The sequence below is a fragment of the Ambystoma mexicanum genome, chromosome 8 (assembly GCF_040938575.1).
Source record: "Ambystoma mexicanum isolate Mex_15411 chromosome 8, UKY_AmexF1_1, whole genome shotgun sequence".
Classification (NCBI taxonomy): domain Eukaryota; kingdom Metazoa; phylum Chordata; class Amphibia; order Caudata; family Ambystomatidae; genus Ambystoma; species Ambystoma mexicanum.
Genome location: NC_090929.1, coordinates 621,741,072 through 621,763,074, shown reverse-complemented (window position 1 = coordinate 621,763,074; position 22,003 = coordinate 621,741,072). Strand labels below are relative to the sequence as shown.

Sequence of the window (22,003 nt, the reverse complement as noted above, 5' to 3'; positions counted from 1 at the left end):
CACAGCTGCAATGAGTTTGCAAAGTTCGTCACCACGACTGGGCGACACGGTAACCGCGTGTACTCCGGTTCGGGCGCTCTCTCTTTACTCCAGACTTGGGAACGCCAAGTGTACGAAATTCTGTGTGAGAGTGCCGTGAACACAGAGCTTGCATGGTATCAAGTTTCAAGGGCCTCCTCGAAACGGCAGCAGTAGCAGGGCAAAGGTCCTGTGCAAGCTGGTCAGCCCACTGGTTGTCCCAGGGACGCTTCTGAAAAGGCTTACTTGTAGGTTTTGATGAAGGTGGCGAGAATAGTTGGTCCCACTATTCCAATGGGTCGAAGCGTGTTCACAGACCTTCTAGGGCAACCAGATGCGGAGGAGTCCAGCAGGACGACAGCGGGCTCAGGGTGCCAAACCTTCCAGCAGGTCACCAGCGGTTCCTCGACTCTGCTTCTTAGTTTCAGGATACTTGGATCCCATCCTTCGTTCATTGAGAACTCCAGAGATCGACATGGTATGGGTGTTTGGAGCCTTCTCTTATCCAAAATCTCCTTTGCGCCAAAACGAAGAGGACCCAATGGGAGATCTGCTTACATACAGGCATACCATACGTGGACCAATCATGGACCATGTGTCATGATCTCTGCTTCCAAAAGATCAGGACTTGCCCGACTCCCTTGGAAGCAGACCCATAACCCCGGTTCCGAGTGCCAGCCAGTCCCAATTGGGACCTTTTGGACCCTGTCCTGGCGCCAGTGGCACCAGGCTCATAAAGATGCCCAGTCCCAGCGCTGGAAGCGCCGGGCTCATAATGCTTGGGTGGACTTACCTGCAGCAGACCATGCTGCTTACTTACCTTCCAGTTGAACCCCTGATCCTCTTCTGTTTGGGACTACTTTTCCTGTTGGGTGGGGCAGGAGCCACTCCCTAGGTTCAGAACACTGGAACTCTTCTGGAAAGCAGGAACTCTTTTCTTAGGCGTGGCTGTGGAAGGAGACACCTAAGCACTACAGGAGGCTATTTAAACCACACCCGATGGATGAATCTTGCTTTGCCTTATTCTGCATTCTCTGCAGCAGAACGCTCATCGTGTCTTCTGCTTCTGATCCTGGGCCTAAGGGAACAAAGGCTTACCATCCTGGAATCCAGTCTTCAGCAGCACCTGTAAAGACAAAGAAAGAACAGGTTAGCACTACAGTCTTCAGTGGCAGCGCATCTCTTACCTGGTCCATCGGCTGTCACCAACGCCTCGCGCTGCATTCCGGCATCTGAAAGACAAAGGCTTACCTACTCTTCGCATGCTCCGGAGGTCTTCGCACTGCATTCCGGCATCTGAAAGACAAAAGCTTACCAGCTCTTCGCACGCTCCGGAGGCCTTCGGCGCTGCATCCCGCATCTGAAAGACAGAAGAAGGTGCGTTTAAAGACATTGGGCAACTTTATTACTCACGTGCCATTACTCCTTCCCACGCCGAATCCAGTGGGTATTCCAGCACCCTTCAGCTTCTCTAAAGCTCCGAACTTGTACCTGCAAGATAAAAGGGACAGTTAGTGCGCATCGTGAAGCAAGCTACAAGCGCTTACTTACGTGCTTCCAGGCGCTTCTATTCCTCACGCGGGTTCGATCCTCAACTCTCATCAGCCCGCCATCCGCCATCGCCGGAACCCTGCAAAACAAGAGATATCATTACAAAAGACTTTTAAGACATTTGAAGTGCCCAGAACTTACCGTTCGTGCAGTTAACAACGGACAGCAGTCCTCTGAGGTCAAGAGGCCTGCACCCTTATCCAGTGAAGAAACTGGTTACGGCACCCTGCCCCGTGGCAGATGGAGAGCTCGGCGTTCACTTACCTAAGGTGAGGGTGTTAACCTTTGGGGTTCTACAGGAGAAGAGAAAGGGAAGAGGAGAGAGGCACCCAATAACCCCAGTTTATTAATCCCATATTTTCTATCTGCAGACATCTTACTCTTCGAGTCAGACATACAGTGCACAGAGGTCCAGCCCAAAGAGCCAACCGTGTGTTACACATCACCTTTGAAGATACGGCATTCACCCAGTCAAGACCGGCGCCTCTGCGGGAATCAGGTGAGTGTTACAGAACGCAAAGCCTATCCCAAAACTCCCACCCAGGCGCTATGGAAACCTCGGATACCGACCAGCTAGCCCAGTTACTTGGGGAACTAAGAGCAGAAGTGCATGCAGCCCGTCAGGAAACGAATGCTCTAAGAAGGGAACTGATTATTTCCAAGGAGCGAACAGACGATCTCGCTAGACAATTGCTACAGTCACAAGCCGGACAAACTCCGTTACCCGCATCAGGGACAAATCTTCCTTCAACATCCTCTACGAACCCAGTGCAGATCAACCTACCTGGGAATGTACCTCTGGCTCCGCCCGAACGATTTTCTGGTGACCCAAAGAGGTTTGCAGTATTTATTAATCAGTGCCGGTTGCACTTCTTATGCCAGCCAGCAGCCTTTCCAACTGATCAAGCTAAGGTAGCTTTCGTGCTTTCGTACCTTAGTGGCAATGCGGCAGACTGGTCGATCCCGCCCGACAAGAATAGAGGTCCTCTTGCCGAGCGTTAAAACCAGTTCCGTGACCTCGCATTTCGTGATACCTATGGTCCTCATTAGCCCTGAACATCCGGATCGATTACATGCGATTGAAGCTTACGTCGACAGCGGTGCCATCGGCAATTATGTGGATCATGAAATGGTTTTGAGGATGAATCTGACTCTTTGTCCAAAGGCTGTAAAGGACGTCATTACTACGGTGGATGGTACGGAGATAGCCTCCGGACCAGTAACGCATACCACCCAAGAAGTGACGCTAGTAAGTCAAGATGGAAACCATGAGAAGATCGTGTTCGATGTGATCAAGGCCCCCCAGTTCCAGATTATTCTAGGAATTCCTTGGTTAGAGAAGCACAATCCTCAGATCGATTGGCGAGCAAGAACGGTTCAGTTTCCAGAATGTGTCTCTACTTGTCACCCTCGACCTGGTGTTGCACTGGCAGCAATTTCCTCGGAGGCTCCTCAGTTACCTCCTGAATACCTAGAATTCCAAGATGTTTTCCGGAAGGATCAGGCTAACTCTCTACCTCCTCATAGGTCTTATGACTGCCAGATAGACCTGATACCTGGATCTACTCCCCCTTTAGTAGAATTTATGCCCTCACCGAGCCTGAGAATCTTCACCTCCGACAATACCTGGATCAATACCTAGCGAATGGGTTTATTCGTCCTTCCAAGTCCCCTGCTTCCTCAGCTTTGTTCTTCGTTCCAAAAAAAGAAGGGGACCTTAGAACTTGTATAGATTATCGCGCCCTGAACCAGATCACCGTTAAGAATAGATATCCGTTACCTTTGATCCCTGAACTCCTGGACCAAGTCAGAAAAGCATGCAAATATACAAAGCTGGATCTTAGAGGAGTCTACCACTTGGTACGAGTAAAAGAGGGCGATGAATGGAAGACGGCCTTCCGCACCAAGTATGGGCTATTTGAATATCAGGTCATGCCCTTCGGACTTTGCAATGCCCCGGCCGCCTTTCAATATTTTATGAACGATGTCCTCAGAGAGCTCATAGATGTGTGTGTTGTTGTTTACATTGACGACATTCTCGTTTATTCTTCATCGGAAACTGAACATCGGAAACACGTGAAAATGGTCCTCAAGAGATTGCGTCAACACAACATTTTCGCTAAATTGGAAAAATGTGTTTTCAACGTGACTGAAGTTGAATTCTTGGGATTCATATTATCACCTAGCGGAGTGCGTATGGATTCAAAGAAGGTCGATGCAATTCTCAAATGGCCATCGCCATCCTCCGTAAAAGGTGTTCAAAGCATGTTAGGCTTCGCTAACTTTTACCGCAGGTTTATCCCCGAATTCTCTCGAATAGTCCAGCCCATCACCGCCTTGTTAAAGAAAAACAAACGTTTTGAATGGTCTACCGAGGCGGAACAAGCTTTCCAGAATTTGAAGACTAGATTTATCTCTGCAGCGATCTTAAAACATCCTCGCCCAGAACTCCCCTACATCGTTGAAACTGATGCTTCGAGCCTTGCCATGGGGGCAGTTCTATCACAAAAGGACCCAGTAACCAATCAGTTGCATCCCGTGGCATTTTGGTCCCGCAAATTCTCGCCTCCTGAAATCAATTACACTATTACTGATAAGGAGCTTCTAGCTATCAAGTCCGCCTTTAAGGCTTGGCGGCATTATCTTCTGGGGGCCCGACACACCGTTACTGTGATTACAGATCACCGAAACCTGCAATATTTGAAAACCGCAAAAGCTCAATCCTCTAGGCAACTCCGTTGGGCACTATTCTTTGCCGAGTTTGACGTCATAATTACCTATCGACCTGGTACAAAAAACGGTAAAGCTGATGCCCTTTCTCGGATGGGAGTGGAAGAACATTTGATCAATCCTAAACCTGTACCTATCATTCCCGAACAAAGAATTCTAGGTGTAATCGCCACACAATCCATAGAGGAAGTTAAGGATAAAGCCAGGCTACTGGTAACTCCAGCAGACATACAGAATTGGCATCTGCAGGGAAAGGACTTTACGGTGAAGGACAACCTATAATATTTCCAAGAACGGTTATACCTGCCCAGCACAGATTTACAGAAAAAGGTAATCTCTTGTTATCACGATTCTTTAATGGAAGGACATCCCGGTATGACCAAGACCTCGGAAAAGATCAAGCGCTTCTTCTGGTGGCCGTCTTGGAAAAAAGATATCAGAGACTTTATAATGTGCTGTGGAGTATGCGCCCAAAACAAGAGTCAAAAGGAAAAACCAGCCGGCCTCTTACGCCCTATTGACATCCCACCTCGCCCTTGGCATACGCTTTCTATGGACTTCATCACCGATCTACCTCCATGCTCCGGATACAATACGATCCTAGTAATCGTGGACCTATTCTCCAAGATGGCGCATTTCATTCCACTCAAAGGCTTACCAACAGCAGCAACTCTGGCCCGAGAATTTCTCGAAAACATCGTCCGACTGCACGGTTTTCCTTCAGTTCTAATTTCGGATCGAGGTAGTCAATTTATTTCTCATTTTTGGCGAAGTTGCTGTCGGTCGGCTCAAATTGATGTGAGACTTTCGACCAGCCACCACCCTCAAACCGACGGACAAACCGAGAGGACCAATCAAACTCTGGAACAGTATTTGCGCTGCATGCTACAACAAACTGAAAAAACTTGGAAAGATATCCTTTGGATAGCCGAATATGCCTACAATAACTCTGTCCACTCGGGAACTGGGAAGACCCCGTTTTTTCTTTTATACGGTAGTCACCCTCGAACCTCGGAGTTGGATCCACTCCAAGATCTTGGAACACCAGCAGTAGACCACCTGCATTCTACAATCACCCAAGCCTTTAAGGAAGCCATTTCTCACCTTCAAAGGGCTAAAGAACAATACAAGAAAGGAGCAGACCAACATCGGAAGGAAGCCCCCCAATATCAAGTAGGAGATCAAGTCTGGTTATCCACCAAATATCTACCTCTAAAAGGACCACGCACATTCAACCCAAGATACCTTGGTCCCTATTCCATCACTACCATAGTAAATCCAGTAGCGGTCAAGTTGGACTTGCCCCCTCACATGAAGATACATCCGGTCTTCCACGTCTCTCTATTAAAACCCGTGCAACCTCAAACCCGACTAACTACATCTGCAAAACCTATTCTAGTTGATGGAGAACTCGAGTTTGAAGTCAAAAGCATCCTGGATTCCAAGATCTCCAAATCTAAACTATTTTACCTGATTGACTGGAAAGGCTACGGTCCCCAAGAAAGATCCTGGGAACCTGCAGAATATGTCCACGCGCCTCGTCTAATCAAAAGATTTCATCGAACATTTCCTAACAAGCCCAAACCCCCGGAGAAGCCCGGTTTGGGAGGGGCCTTGAGGGGGGGTGCTGTCATGATCTCTGCTTCCAAAAGATCAGGACTTGCCCGACTCCCTTGGAAGCAGACCCATAACCCCGGTTCCGAGTGCGAGCCAGTCCCAATTGGGACCTTTTGGACCCTGTCCTGGCGCCAGTGGCACCAGGCTCATAAAGATGCCCAGTCCCAGCGCTGGAAGCGCCGGGCTCATAATGCTTGGGTGGATTTACCTGCAGCAGACCATGCTGCTTACTTACCTGCCAGTTGAACCCCTGATCCTCTTCTGTTTGGGACTACTTTTCCTGTTGGGTGGGGCAGGAGCCACTCCCTAGGTTCAGAACACTGGAACTCTTCTGGAAAGCAGGAACTCTTTTCTTAGGCATGGCTGTGGAAGGAGACACGTAAGCACTACAGGAGGCTATTTAAACCACACCCGATGGATGAATCTTGCTTTGCGTTATTCTGCATTCTCTGCAGCAGAACGCTCATCGTGTCTTCTGCTTCTGATCCTGGGCCTAAGGGAACAAAGGCTTACCATCCTGGAATCCAGTCTTCAGCAGCACCTGTAAAGACAAAGAAAGAACAGGTTAGCACTATGGTCTTCAGTGGCAGCGCATCTCTTACCTGGTCCATCGGCTGTCACCAACGCCTCGCGCTGCATTCCGGCATCTGAAAGACAAAGGCTTACCTACTCTTCGCATGCTCCGGAGGTCTTCGCACTGCATTCCGGCATCTGAAAGACAAAAGCTTACCAGCTCTTTGCACGCTCCGGAGGCCTTCGGCGCTGCATCCCGCATCTGAAAGACAAAAGAAGGTGCGTTTAAAGACATTGGGCAACTTTATTACTCACGTGCCATTACTCCTTCCCACGCCGAATCCAGTGGGTATTCCAGCACCCTTCAGCTTCTCTAAAGCTCCGAACTTGTACCTGCAAGATAAAAGGGACAGTTAGTGCGCATCGTGAAGCAGGCTACAAGCGCTTACTTACGTGCTTCCAGGCGATTCTATTCCTCACGCGGGTTCGATCCTCAACTCTCATCAGCCCGCCATCGCCGGAACCCTGCAAAACAAGAGATATCATTACAAAAGACTTTTAAGACATTTGAAGTGCCCAGAACTTACCGTTCGTGCAGTTAACGACGGACAGCAGTCCTCTGAGGTCAAGAGGCCTGCACCCTTATCCAGTGAAGAAACTGGTTATGGCACCCTACCCCGAGGCAGATGGAGAGCTCGGCGTTCACTTACCTAAGGTGAGGGTGTTAACCTTTGGGGTTCTACAGGAGAAGAGAAAGGGAAGAGGAGAGAGGCACCCAATAACCCCAGTTCATTAATCCCATATTTTCTATCTGCAGACATCTTACTCTTCGAGTCAGACATACAGTGCACAGAGGTCCAGCCCAAAGAGCCAACCGTGTGTTACACATCACCTTTGAAGATACGGCATTCACCCAGTCAAGACCGGCGCCTCTGCGGGAATCAGGTGAGCGTTACACCATGGTGGTCCCAGGCATTCACAGCACACCACACTCTTTGACACCCATGATGTGTATTGGAACCAGACAGTCCAGCCCTCATCCTGGAAGCACACACACAAGGCATGCAGAAACCCACGACAGCTTGGCTTTTCGTGGGAGAATGCATGCCCAAATAGGACTGACCCGGGTCGGCTCAACCTGGGGAAGGTGAAGAGGCAAGATGGCCAAAGGACAGGACAAAGAACCTCGTGGCATGGCTATTTTGGAGCCAGGCAACCTATTCGTGCCAAACGCGGTAACCGCGGTTTACCTGACAGGAAAGGGTTAAAAATACATGAAAAGATAAACTGCCACCAGCCCGGTCCAAGGCACACCTGCACTTCTAAAAAAATCCTTCGAGAGTATCTAGGGCCTTTAGAAATGACAGGAAGATCCAAAATGCACTGTACTGTAAGGTACTTTGTGCACTTGCAAAATGTTGCAGAAAAGTTGCAACATTAACAAGGACTAAGGGAAACAAAGTCTCCCAGTACTGACTATCTTTAAGGGCATGTCAGTTTCACCATAACAAGGTGAGCGAAAAAGCGCAGGGGAGTGCAGCAGAAGGCTGTGCTCCAGTCAGACTATGGTGTTTAAACAAAGCAAAAAGTTGGGGGGTACACAACTGGAGGAAAAATTACACAAGGAATGGAAATCTTTCCTAACAGTGACCTTTAATGGGTGGACCATGTGGTCTGACAACTGCTCCTAGACTGAGTAGCCCCAACCTGAGAAAGAGCCAAGAAAAGCCTAAGGACAAAGGCTGTGTGATGAAAATGCTGAAGTGAAAGCGAGCATGTGGTTTTGGTACACAGCAAAAGGGGTACCAATGGAAGTTGATGACATTGGTGAAAACTAAGAGATTTGAACTATTTGGAACTGTGTTACTCTTGGGGAAGGGAACCCTGAGATACCTTGGAACTGTGGCAAACTTGGGGAAGAGACCCCACAGAGGATTTGGCTTTGTGTTACACTTGGGGAAGTGAACCCTGAGTCCTGTTTCTTTGTGGAATAATTTGAACTTGGGGAAGGGGATGCTGACCCAAGTTCGAGCTGGAAGAAGCTCAGAACTTTATTTAAGCACTGTTTGTTTTGGTACTGCCATCCCTGCACATTGTATGTCTTTAGTTGTGAGGGCAAGCATAGGTTTTGGACACAGACAGACTTTTAAGTTGAACTTACTGACACAGACGATCCTTAGTTTCTTTCCGTAGGGAAATCCCACCTTAGCACAGGGTAAGTTAGGCCTTAATCCATCCTGACATATAATTAAATACTTTCTGTTTAAAATGTGAATCTATTGTCTGTGTCTTGCTTCATGATGCCATTACACTGCTTAAGACAATCCAGAAAACGAACCATGCATACTCGATTTATAGCATTTCAGTCCGAACCAGTCGAAAAGCTTAGCCCAAACTCAGAATGAAGTTTGGGAAAGCTTCACACTGCCAAATTGTTCAATATTCATGTTTTTTTCGGAATATGGACAAGTACATTTGCCTAGGCTTAGCAGGCACCAATCCCGTTAATGCAGGTCTCTGCTACTATTCCTTCTTCTTGAGGGCATGTGTTCTGCCTAGAGCTGAGGGCATGTGTTCTGCCTAGTGCTCCTTGGCTAGAAATCCCTCTAGTTGAACTGGATGCATATTCAAGCACCAATTTTGACACCCCACAACTGTCTTCCTTTAGCCAAAATCTAAATGGCATTTCTTTCTGAAGCCATCCAGAAAGGATTTGGCACTATATGTAAAAAACAATGTAGTTGTCCACCCTTCCTACAATGAAAGTGCTCACCAAAAAGGGAAACACCCTGTGTAGAACACCCTAGTAAAATAGCACATAAGAAAGAGGGGTTTGTCTCAGGCCTCAGCCCTAGCCAAAGGAATTTAAGGTCTAGTGAGAATATCATATGTTGCCACTGTTGCATTCCTCAGAACCATGATAGAAGAGAAGGGAGAAACCGTAACCCTGGTATTCTGGAAGTGACAGACTTACAGGTGGGAGCCAGACAATCAGGAGCAAATGTGGTAACCCTGCAAGGCTCCTTGCTCCTGGGAGGAGTCTTCCCTGCAAATGCTCAGTTTGAAATTCCGAAATGGCAGACTAGCATTAAAAGGCTTGTTCTGCACCAGAGAGAGAGGGGGGTGCAAGGACTTTCACAAAACTAGGCAAATTCTTGCCATAGAACTAGGCCACCCAATCAATGAGAGAGCTCAAATCCCACTCAACTAAAAATAGCTGGCGGCATAACCCACCCGAGGGAGGAGTTAAGAGACTAAGAAGGCATCAGGGAGCTCAGACAGAACAGGCGAGGACTGGTGGGGAATTTGGGGCAGAAGAAAACAAGGCGTGGTAGAGGAGGCTGGTGGCAGATGAAAGAAGCAGAGGAAAGGCAAGGCTGATGGGGTAAGAGGTTGAAGCAAGGAAATGTAGGGTGGTGTAAAGAGGTAACATGAGGGAATTGGAAAAGAGAGTATTAAAGAGGGGAAGGAGGAGAAACTGAAGTGCAGGAAAATGAGACCACAGGAAACGATGAGGAGGGGATTGTAACAGAGGAGGGGGGTGGTAAAGAACTGGAGAAAGACAAGGAGGGCGATTTTGCTACAATGGAGCAAAAGGAGGAGATTACTAGAGAGGTGGAGGAGGAATCTTTGTGATTAAGGAAGGAGAAAGGTGAACATAGTTTATTGAAAGAGGACATGTAAACTCTACTGAGTTGCATCTCCTTGAGACAAACGGGCAGTTTGTCATTCCCAAAAGAAGAGGATAGTGTTCAGGAACAAAGGATAGTGTTCAGAGAGAGGCAACATGGAAGAAGAGGGGAAGGTGAACATCATACATGTTGAATACATCAACCATGCATCTTACCTGAACCACAGCTAAAGAATACTCCATCTTTCCAGTATGAGGCTAATTATTATCTGCACAGTCTACTAAGACCGGAAAATAAACTTTACATACAATGAAATTAAGGTTGCCGACCCTTGCTCTAGAAGTATCAAAAGCTTAGAGAAAACTTGAAGTGATGCATGTCTTTCAACATTTTAAGTCTCTAAGGCTGGTGCAGTTAGATGGTTTTGGTTAGTCGTCCTTTTGAAGTCAATGGAGATAAGCAATAGTTTTGAAGAGTATTGAATGTTTGCTAGGAGTGCGTTTCTTCTGAGGTTTTTGGCGGCAAGTTTCCAGGATCAGTGGTGCACTCCAAATGAGGATTATTTGATGTTGAGTGGTATCAGCAATGGCAGCCGATCGATAATGCATGCCAGGCAGCGTTTCATTTTAATTGGGAGTGCCACTTGCCATGCTCCTATGGTAAGCATTGCTCACAAATACAATTACACGCTGTCCGACATGCTTCCATGTCAGGCAGAGTTTAATTTCATTTGTGAGCACAGCTTACCATGCTCGCATATCAGGCAGGACTTAATTGTATTTGTAAACGCTACCTGCCATGCAAGCTCGCCAGTCAACATTTACAATGGGTCCCTATGGGGTTCACCTGCTTGATGCTTTATCCATAGGAATCTCAAGCATTTGTGCTGGCAGGAAAATTCATGCCAGCACAATTGCTGGAGCATTTGTATGGCAAAGAGGAAGAAAGGCATCAGAAACACATGTTACGTTCCGCCTCTCCTCTCCGCCATACAAAAGAATGAAAATGGGGCGTGACATAACAAGCACGTGTAAAAGCCTTCTCAAGGCTTTTTTACGCATGTTTCCAAAATTGCGCCGCCATGAGCATGAGCCCCGGAGAGTGACATGGGGCAGATATGTGGCACAGTGAGAAACATTGTGGTAGCACCTTAGCACTGAAAGCCACATTGGGGCAGAACCTGTACAAAGCGAGTGACATTGAGTCAGAATCTGGGTAGCAAGCAACATGAACATGTCTTTTACAGTAGCAATTATGTCATATATTGCTGAGATAAGCTTCATGAATTTCTATGGACCTACCTAATAAACCTACCTAATAAACCTGATCTGTTTAAATTCACACCTCTCGCCACTAAGGATGTTGAGGATATAATCATGAGCCTGAAAGCATCTAGAAGCCTAGGAGATGTCTGCTCTGCATCAACCGTCAAATAGTCAGCGAAAGATCTTGCACCCTTTATCACAGCCCTAATTAATGCTTTCTTCGCTACCAACACAGTACCAATGAATCTGAAGGATGAATGAGTCATGACACTTCTAAAGAAACCTACCCTTGACCCAAACACCCCAACGAATTATAGACCAACTACAACCGTGCCCTTTCTCCTCAAAATTCTGTCTGGACATGCCTGCCTATCTACAGATTCAGCATCACCTGGAAAGTAAAAACCTACTAGGACTCTGCCAATCAGGTTTATGACCGAGACATGGCACGGAGACAGCCCTGTTAGACCTACTAACACAAATGGAGATGATAAAAAACAAAAGCAATTTAGCACTCCTTTTGTTACTAGATCCACCTGCTGCCTTTGACCTGATGGACCACAAAGTCTTATTTATTTTGCATTTGTAGAGCGCACTACAGCCCACAGGCAACGAGGCGCTTTAAGGAAATTTAAGAAGGCTTGCTTGAGGGTTACAGTAAGCAGCCCTAAAAGGTATATTTAAATACATTTGCTTAGGTGCATTTGCATGGTTACAGAGAATACACATAGGTTGTTACAGTTGGTTACTAATACTCTAATATAGGTAAGGTAACAAGTGGCAAGGCAGATCTTCCCCTATACAGGGTGATACAATAGACATGCATACCTAGAAAGACGGGGGCTTTAGGTGAAGAGGTTGGTTTTTAAGGCCTTGCGGAAGGTCGAGTGTGAGTTGATTGATCTGATCTGGGCTGGGAGACTATTCCATAAGGTTGCCGCCATAGTAGGGAAGCTGGTGTCTCCTGCGCGCACTCTGCGTGTGAGCGGGACAGTGATGCGGTTGGCATAGGCTGCCCTTGAAGGTCTGGTGACTGTTTGTCTAGATATCCTTTGAGTCAGATAGGGAGGGGCTAGGTTGTGAAGACACTTATGTGTAAGGGCCAGGGTTTTGAAAACCACCCTTTCCTTGATGGGAAGCCAGTGTACCTGCCTTCTGATCCCTGAGATGTGTTCCTTGCAAGAGGTGCCTTTAGCAGCTCTTAAGGCATTATTTTGGGCAATCTGGAGTTTGGCGAGGTTTTTTTGGGAGATTCCAATGAACAGAGCATTGCAATAGTCCAGTCTGGAGCCGATGATGGCTCTTGCAATTGAGATGCAGTTTTGGCGTGATAGGAAGGGCCTGATGGCATTGATGAGTTTGGAGTGATATGCTGCGGAAGAGGCAATGGCATTTACCTGTCTGTCCATAGTGAGGCTGGACTCGAGATACACACCCAGTGTTTTGATAGTTTGAGAGACTTTGATGGGAATATTGTCTACGGTGAAAGATTGGTATTTGGTATGTAAACACTTCTCATCTGCGGCACATTTTTCTGACAAAGCCACCTCATGGATTCAGTCCTTCTTAAACAACAGAACCACTAGAGTCTACTCACCCACAACTTCCTTTTTTTAAAAAACTTTTAGTTAACTTACACAGATCATGATTACATTACATTCATGGCTACAGCAACTGACCTAACACGGTTACAATACAAATTTCAGACGTTATAGACTTTAATTACTCATGTCACCTTGGTCTCTTTCTCTATGTTCCATATTTGACAGGTATGATCTGAACATCCCCCCAAATGTCCTTGGGTCGACAAGTCATTGGCAGTAAGCTAGAATACACTTCCTCATTATCATTTACCTAGGTCATGTCTCTCATCCATTCTCCAATGGTTGGGGGATCTTTGCTCTTCCAATGCATTAATATTACATGCTTAGCCAACAATAAGCTCTGATTTAAGGAACCTGTATTGTATTGGGTTCATCTTGGTCACTATGCCCAGCACACAGAACCCTGGGTCCCATTGTACAATGTGATCAGTCATCTCATCTAGCGCAGCACAAACCTCTGCCCAATAACCTGTGAGTCTCGCACATGACCATAGCATATGCAGTATACCAGCGTTCTCGCTTCCACACCTACGGCATTTCCCAGAGGCCGTGTTGTATATGCTTTGGAGTTGTGCGGGGGTGTAGTGGACCCGATTAAGTATTTTGTAATGAATCAGTCGGTACCTGGAGTTGCATGATATATTTCTGGATAATCCACATAACTGTGACCACTGCACATCTCTGTATGAGATACTGAGGTCTAGTTCCCACTCGCGTCTGAGTTTTATGGTCTGGGTCACTCTATTCGCTAGGGTGATTTTGTAGAGCATGGACACTGATTTCCTTGACGTATTATTGGTGAGCACATATCCTAAACTCTGGTGTATTTGGGGTTCTGCCGGGAAACTTGCCCACACATCCGCCATCACTGAGCGCAACCTGAGGTATTGGCGTTTCTGGAGAGGGTTGTCCCCCACCACCATCTTGATCATGTCCCAATCCACAAATTGCCCCTCCCTGTACACGTCCACAAGGAGACACACACCCCTCTCCCTCCAGTGTGTAGCTAGTGTCGCATCTAGAGTCGGAGGGAGAAAGGGTGCGGTCCATATCGGCATCCCAGGATGATATAATACTGTGTCTCGGGCATCCCCAACTAGCCTATCCCACGCCCTGCAGGTCACCAAAGTTGGATTCATGGAGTTATCAATCCGGCTGCCTCTTTTTTGCGAGTCTAGGAAGGAGCTGACCGGGGCTTGTCTTGTGACTCTCCATCGCTACATGTGGTGCTTCGGGGGGCTCTCCACCCAGTATTTTGCGCAATATGCCTGGTACAGTTCGAAGTCTGCTGCTGCCAGCCCCCCCCTTTTCGTATGGCTCAGTTAGCCGTTCCCAGCTTACCCTAGGTTGTCCTTTCCAAATAAAGGCTGAGCATGCGCCCTGTATCTTGATAGAAATGGTCCTCCCGGGCCACACCGGTATGGTGCTGAATAGATAGAATAGTTTGGGGAGTATGATCATTTTGATAAGTGCAAGATGTCCCATCAGTGAAATCGGTAGGTGGCTCCACCGTGTCAATTTAGCGCAGAGCGTCCCAGTTAGGGCCGAGTAGTTTAGCACTCTAGTGATTTGCGTTGTACACGCTATGTCCACTCTCAGGTATTTTACCCTACCTGGGGCCTCTCACCCACCACTTCGGCTACCCCAGTCCCTGTCATCTGTGGATCCCCAAGGATCATGCACTTCAACCACACTATACAAGATTTTCACGAAGCCCCTCTTTGACGATTTAGACCATTTGGGTGTCCCCTACACAAACTATGTGGACGACACCCAAATCCTTATTCCTATCTATGGTGACTACAACACAGACTCCAATCGACTAAACGCTGTCTACCAAATCATCCAAGCCTTGATGGCCAAACATGGTCTATGACTAAATGACCACAAGACAGAGCTGCTCCCTGTAGGCACTCAAATCAGACTCAACAGACTCGACAAACAATTCAATGCCTTCAATATTGATGGCAATAATATTACGGTCTCAAAAGACGTAAAAACTCTAGGTATCTACATTGACTCCTCCATCTCTCTGACAAGACAAATCAACTCTACTGCCTCCACGACTACATACACGTGCAAGGTAATTAACGCCTGCAGACCTTTTTTGACCACAGGTAACTGCATGACACTAGCCAGAGCACTAGTCCTTTCCAAGATAGACTACTGCAATGCTCTCTATCTCAGCACTAACCATCACAACCTAAAAAAGCTTCTAATTTTCCAAAACAAGGCTCTCAGATCAGCAACCAACCACCCTAGATCTCACCACATCACAGAGTAAAGGCACAGTGTACACTGGTTGTCTGTCCCCCAAAGAGTCAGCCTCAAAACCCTCTCACTTACATTCAAATGTTTACACAATCTAGCACCCAAGTACTTGTGTGACAAATTCATACAGAAATCATCAGACCGGCCTACCAGATCCTCATACTCCAACTGCCTTGTCTATTCCTAGGTTCAAGCTCCAAAAGGCACGCGACAATAGCTTCCCAGTCCTTGCAGCCAAAATGTGGAACTCGCTACCAGCAACTATCAGACCCGAACCTTCCTTCCTTTTATTCAGAAGTCAGGTAATATCCTGGCTCAAATTGACCAATCAACTATACTGATTAACCTTACACACTGAATGTTACACCATGGAAATCTTTCCACTATACCCTGTCAACTGCATCACATCATCATTATGTAAATACTTTTGTAAATACTTATCTGTAACTACTGTTATCCTTTTGCAAATAACCTATTGTATGCCTATGTAACTACTAAAGCTTTACTTCTGTAAGAAATGTGCCCAGATGCCCAAGGGCTTGGTGCGCTATATAAATAAATTACAATACAATACAATACAATATGGACAAAGCCAGCACAATAGGAGTGAGGGGTCTGTGATGACATAAGTTATTGAGAAAGGATGCATGATTTGATGGTTTGCAGTGGCTTGCGTATATTGTTCATTTAGGCCTCCTGATTTTCTTTTTAGAAGAACATGAAAATGTGTTTTTCAGTGACAATGCTGGCATACATTGTTGAGACAGGCCTTACCATTTTTCTTTTTTAGCACAACCAGCGTGAACATGTTTTTGAAATTCCTCCTGTGTACTGTTGGCGACCTAACATCTATTGAAGTATTTTATGTGTTCCCTTATAGTTCTGACTGAAATTACTCTGGCTTTTTACCCAACATTTCTAACATATGTGCTCTGAAATACCCCATTTTAGCCCATGAATGTAAAACGTTTCTCGGATATTACCCCACGAACCCATCTCAGCTTATTCAGTCATGCTTGCTTGTTTTAATTTGAAGAAAACATTTTCTCTCCAATACTTTAACAATTTACCAGCCACCACTGGAACAAAAAAGTATAAATGTGGGTCAGGCAAAAGGACTATCTAGGGGTGTTGATAAGTGGGAGTGCAGAGAAGTATACAGGGACATGCATTAATACAAACGTATGGGGGAAGGCATAGAAGGAACCCATTCACCCGTTCCTTCTTACATATGTATGGTCACTGCACATTTCCTTCTGTCATGCATGTGTATCTATGGCAGAGACCATGCTGTTGGAAATATTTTTTTTTGCTGCAACAATGTCTCCAGTCCAGGGGCCTCATTACGAGTTTGGCGGTATTCCAGGGGTAAATCTGCTGAAATACTGTCAAACTCAATTATCGTTACTTCCACTTGGTCCCATAGAGTTACCACAGGATTATAAGTGGTGGTAATTTCCCATTTTTGGATCCATATGACTCCATGGGGATTTTTGGTGGATTTTCTGCGGCCGAATTACTGTGCTGTAAATGTGGCGATTTCTGGAGATCAAGTGGAGGATTTACCTCTAGCAACAAGTTGGAGGTGAATTTGCCACTTTTCCTCCAGCAATCAGAGGAATTACCATGTGCTAATTCTCACAGCGGTAAATCCACCAAAAAGTATAATTTGACAGGGTGTGAAAAGTGGCCGTAAAAGAATTACCACTCCTTTTTTTCTGCACTGCCAAACCTGTAATGAGTCTCTAGTTTTCTTCCATATATTTAAGAGTGATTCTCCCAAACTTTGCATTCCAAAATTGAGTGCTTGTCTTTACTCTTCCTGTTTCAAAAGAATACCAAAATGATGTCAGATGACTCTATAATTATAAGACATTTTGCCCTCGAGCTCGATCAAGTGGCTACTACTAACAAATTAAAATGCTTAAACTTTTATTTAAACGCTGTCTATGACAACTGGAGCTATTCAAGTGGCTGTATGATAAAAAATACCCTTAGTGAATGTTATTACAGATAATTAAAATTCTTAAATATATGCAATGAGAGTAATTAAAGATGAATTAGCATAGTATTTTATTTGGATTTCTGTCACCATGAACAAAGGCTTCCCACCCCCTTCCTATTACAAAATGAACCATTAAGTGAGCCTTTTAAGGTGTTCTGACAGTAATTCAGCTTCTTTAGGAGTATTTCTCAATGCCCTCAGCCCGGATCTTGGATGAGTTTAGCAATAATCAGTATGCATTTTATTGGAAGAATCCCTTTATGTAATTTGTTCTTCTTTGTTACTTGGTAGCCTGGCACGCCCCATCCGCAAATCGTCCAGCACAACCGAAGCGCCAAAAGGGAGAGTTCGGAAATGGAACAGGTGGTTTCCCCTGCTGCCACAACTGCATCCACAGATTCCAAACAACTTACCACTGGTCTTGACCAGCAGCTTGTACTTGCCAGGTTAGTACCTTACTGTAAGCACCATTGAACTGCACCCTGCACTTTGGGAAAGGTGCCATAGAAAATGGTACACAATCATGACTTGGCCACTTCCTGAATGTCAAGTCAATCACACCAGGTGAGATTTCTGATACATAAGTACAAAGGATATGTTGTCGATTTTTTTGTTTGATAAAGGGTTACAAAGCTTATGCCTCAGGCTTGAACCTGCAATGTTCAGCAGCCTTTGAGATTAAAGTTGAGGATCTACTGCCTGACATGTTTTTGTTGCGGCTGTTTTCACTGCTTTCAAATATGTTATAGTTTTTTAACTCGCTTGTGTCGTCAATTTTTTACATTTTTTATTTTATTCGGTCACAGATGTGAGGTCAAACATATAGCATTTTTGCATGAAACAATGATAAGTAACAACATCAGATCAGTTGTGCAGAATTGTTCCCCGTTTCCCTTTCCACAGAAGTTCCCCGCCCCTCCTTTCAGCTCTCTCGACCCGTGGTACTTATAGGTCAGGGAGCATTCAGGGCGATTTCTTCAAGTGACATCCCCCAGAGTTAGTCTAGGTAACCAGGGTTTGAAGGTTAATGCTGGGTAGGAGTGGTCGTAGTCCAACAGTGGTGCCCATATGTCAGTGAATCTGTGTAGGAACCCCTCTTTGGTCACTGTGACTTTTTCCGCTACTAGGATGTCCCATATTTTGACCCACCATAATGCAGTCAGAGGGCCCACTGGGGCTTTCGAGGGGTGAGTGATCGTGATCCGTCCTGCCAAAAGTAGTTGAGAAATGAGTTTGGCGGTCACCCGTGTCCTCGGATAAACCTTCTAAATTGGATTACCAAGGAGGATCACCTCAGGGTCTTTCAGGAGTTTAATGGACGTGATGGCTTCAATTGTGGAAAGGACTTTATCCCAGAAGGCCTGGACACTAGGGCAGTCCCATCACATGTGCAAATAGGTGGCTAACGCTCCACAGTTTTGCCAGCATTTCGGGTCCAGTGAGTTCTGGATGTGGTGTAGGCATACTATGGGGCAATACCATCAGAGAAGAAGTTTGAGGGCACATTCCCTGTTTGTGACACATATCAATGAGGAGTAACTTCTCGTCCAAATGTCCACCCAAGTGTTATTCTCGATTGGGTGTCCCAAGTCTGTTTCCCATCGTGCCATGTATGCGGGACGCTGGGATAACAAGTAATCTTGGAGCAGTCTATACAGTTTGGCTATGTTCCCTCTGGTCGGTTCTCCCTGCAGGGTAAGTTCTATGCGGTGGGGAGCTTGAGCGCTCTTTGTCTCAATACGGGGTGGGTATACCAATGGCGAAGTTGGATGTATGAGAATCTGTCCAACTCGCTCAGCTGAAAGGTTACTTTGCAGCTCTCAAACGTGCGTGGTTGCCCATTTTCAAACAATTGTGCGAAGGTTTGCAGCCCGCCCCTCAACTGATTTCTGACATTTGTGGGATGATTTCCAGGGGTGAAAGCTTGGTTGTGAAAAACAGGGGTATTGGGGCCCTGGCCAGTTGGCATGCCTTTGGATTTCATCACCTAGTCCCATATTTTTAGAGTGCATTTTGTGGAGGAGAGGGTACCCGGCCAGGATTTCCGCCCTAGGGAAGGGATGTATGGGAGGAAGCTGAGGGGTAATGGTAACTTAGATTGTTCTAGGTATACCCTCTTTGGTACGTTGGAGGGGGAGAGCCACACCTATAGTAGTGCCTCCTCCAGGCAAACTTCCATCGACATCCTCTGTTGTTCCCTCGCCAGACCTATGGACTCTACACATGGTCTCTGTGCTCTCTCCCTTCTCTTCCTCCTACATTAATGGTGGCACCCGGTGGGAGGCCCGCCAGGCCTCCTTCCATTCCTCTAAGGTCATCATTAATGTTTACTTGAATGGTACCGCCTTGGTCCAAGGCCCTCAAGCCAACCTGATAGACGCTTCCCGCACCTCATCAATTTCATTTCTTCCCCTGCTGTCCCCTCTCTCCCCTCCACGGCTTCCTCGCCTTCCCCTGCTTTCTCCTCCTTGGCTACCTTGCCCTCTCCTCCTTCCTCTTCTGCCCCCCCCTCAGGCATCTTCTACACCTCCACAGGGCGTACCTCTGATTTGTACCCCTCCTCGGAAGTCTTTCAAGGATGGTAACCTTCTCCATATTGGCACTCTAAACTCTCGCTCAGCTGTCAAACACTCCACTGACATCTGCCGCCTCCTGGCAGAACTTGACCTCAATGTCCTCGGTCCCACCGAGACATGGTTCACGGCCAGCTCTATCACAAGCTTTGACACTGTCTTCCCTGATGGCTACAAGATCCTCTCCATGCCCTGATCCAACTGTACCGGCGGGGGATGTAGTCCTGATCTTCCCTGAGTGGATTCCTGCCTCTGTCATTCCCACGTATGCCTACTCCTCTTTCAAATGCCTCGTCTGCAGGCTCTCTCTCTCTCCTGGCCCTCTTACTGTGGCTACCATCTATCGGCCACCTGGTCAGATCTCCTCCTTCCGCCCTGATTAGGCGGACCTCTCCTCTTCCCTCCTGGTCTCAACCACTCAACTCCTCCTTCTTGGAAACTTCAACATCCACCTGGATGCCTCCTGTCCTTCCACTGGACTCTTTCGTGACCTCTGCAACTCTCTATCACTCTCTATTCTCCCCTCTGGCCCGACTCACTCTGCAGGGCACACTCTGGATGTTCTGATCTCTTCAGACCTTCCACTTTCGATCCCTCTCACCACTCCTCTCTCCTGGAGTGATCACTTTCTCCTTTTGTCCCATCTCACCCTCTCTACCCTCAGGCCAACCCAACTCCAGCACGGCCACCTACCTTCTCGGTTATCCAACCCATGAAGCATGTGTCAGTTGAGGCTATCGCTGCCACTTTCTCACCCCCTCTTTCCCCCCGTGGCAGACTGACACCCTGACACAGCCCTTTCTATGCTCCACTCTGCTATATCTGATAATCTCGATGTTCTTGCCCCTGTCATGAGGATCCACTTGAAGGCCAAAGCCAAGTGCACCTTTTGGTACGACTCAGACCTCGTCACCCTTAAACGCAAGTGCAGGGTGGCTGAGAGGAATGGCGTGCTTCCGGCCCATCCTCTGATAAACTGGCCTGCCGCCTGCTCCAAAGGCAATACCGGCTCCCCGTCCACACCAAGAAGAGAGCCCTCATCCAAGCCTGCATCTCTGCGGCATCTAACAACTCGGTCGAACTTGTTAAAATCTGCAAGGAACTTGCCAATCCTGCTGCAGTCTATACCTCTCGTGTCTCTTCCCAGGCCCTCTGCACGGCCCTGGCTTTTCATTTCGTCTCTAAAACTCAGGACATCCTGTCCTCTCTCTCTCTTCCTCTCCCCCTCCTCCCTCTACTCCCTGCTCTTCCTCTGGCCCTTCTTTGGCCACCTCTCCTCCCTCCTTCTCTGCCTTTCCCCTGTTCTCCTCAGACAAGGTTTCTAGACAAGTCTGATCTATGAAAGTCTCGTCAAAACAGGTTCACCCCTGTTCCTCCAAAACCATCAAGGCCCACATTGACACTCTGGCTCCTGCTCTGGCTGATTTCTGCAACCACTGCTTCGCCACTGGAGTCTTCCCCTTCCCCCTGAAGTACTCCCTTGTGCACTCTCTTCTTAAGAAACCCTTTGCCGACCCTTTCTGCCCGGCTAACTACTGTCCAATCTCCATCACTCCTTTCCTGGGCAAACTCCTGGAAAAGCTGGCCATCACCCAGCTTATTCTTCACACTGAATCTGTTGGTTGTCTCCATGACCATCAGTCTGGTTTCAGAACTGCCAGAAGCACGGAAACTGCTCTGCTGAACATCTCCAACCTCGATTCCAACACCCCCTGTGTCCTCATCTTACTTGATCTCTCTTCTGCCTTTGACAGTCAACAATGCCATCCTGCTCAACTGTCTCTGTGTTAACCTGGGTATCACCGATCAGGTCCTGGTTTGGCTGACCTCCTTCCTCGCCGTTCAACCCTCCCAGGTCCAACTTGGTCCTTCCTCTCCTCTGTCTCTGCCTGTGGTGTTTGCTGGGGCCTAGCCTCTCTCCCTGGCTGTTCAACCAATACCTGGCACTTCTTGCCCACTGCATTGCCTCTCACTGCCCCAACTTTCAGTGCTATGCGGATGACACTCAACTCATTTTCACGCTCCCTTCTGCCACCTCTTCTCCTTCTCTCCGCCATCCAGGAGTGGTGTGCCACCATTGATCTCCGCCTTAATGCCAGTAAGACCGAGATTCTCCTCATCTTGGCCCTCTTCCTGCTCCCACCTGTGAGGCTAAAAACCTCGGGGGTCATCTTCAACTCCACACTTTCTTTCTCTCCTCACATCTCTGACGTCTCTAAGAAGT

The 22,003-nt window shown here is 47.1% G+C and overlaps 1 protein-coding gene across 1 annotated transcript in view; it reads left to right on the top strand.

Moving 5' to 3' along the window:
- Positions 1 to 22,003, top strand: part of KIF17 (kinesin family member 17) — a 1,103,253-nt gene that overhangs the window by 596,066 nt on the left and 485,184 nt on the right. Inside the window, exon 9 of the mRNA XM_069610326.1 lies at positions 17,498 to 17,652. Within this exon, the coding sequence (XP_069466427.1) occupies positions 17,498 to 17,652 (155 nt within the window). The remainder of the gene's footprint in view (positions 1 to 17,497; positions 17,653 to 22,003) is intronic.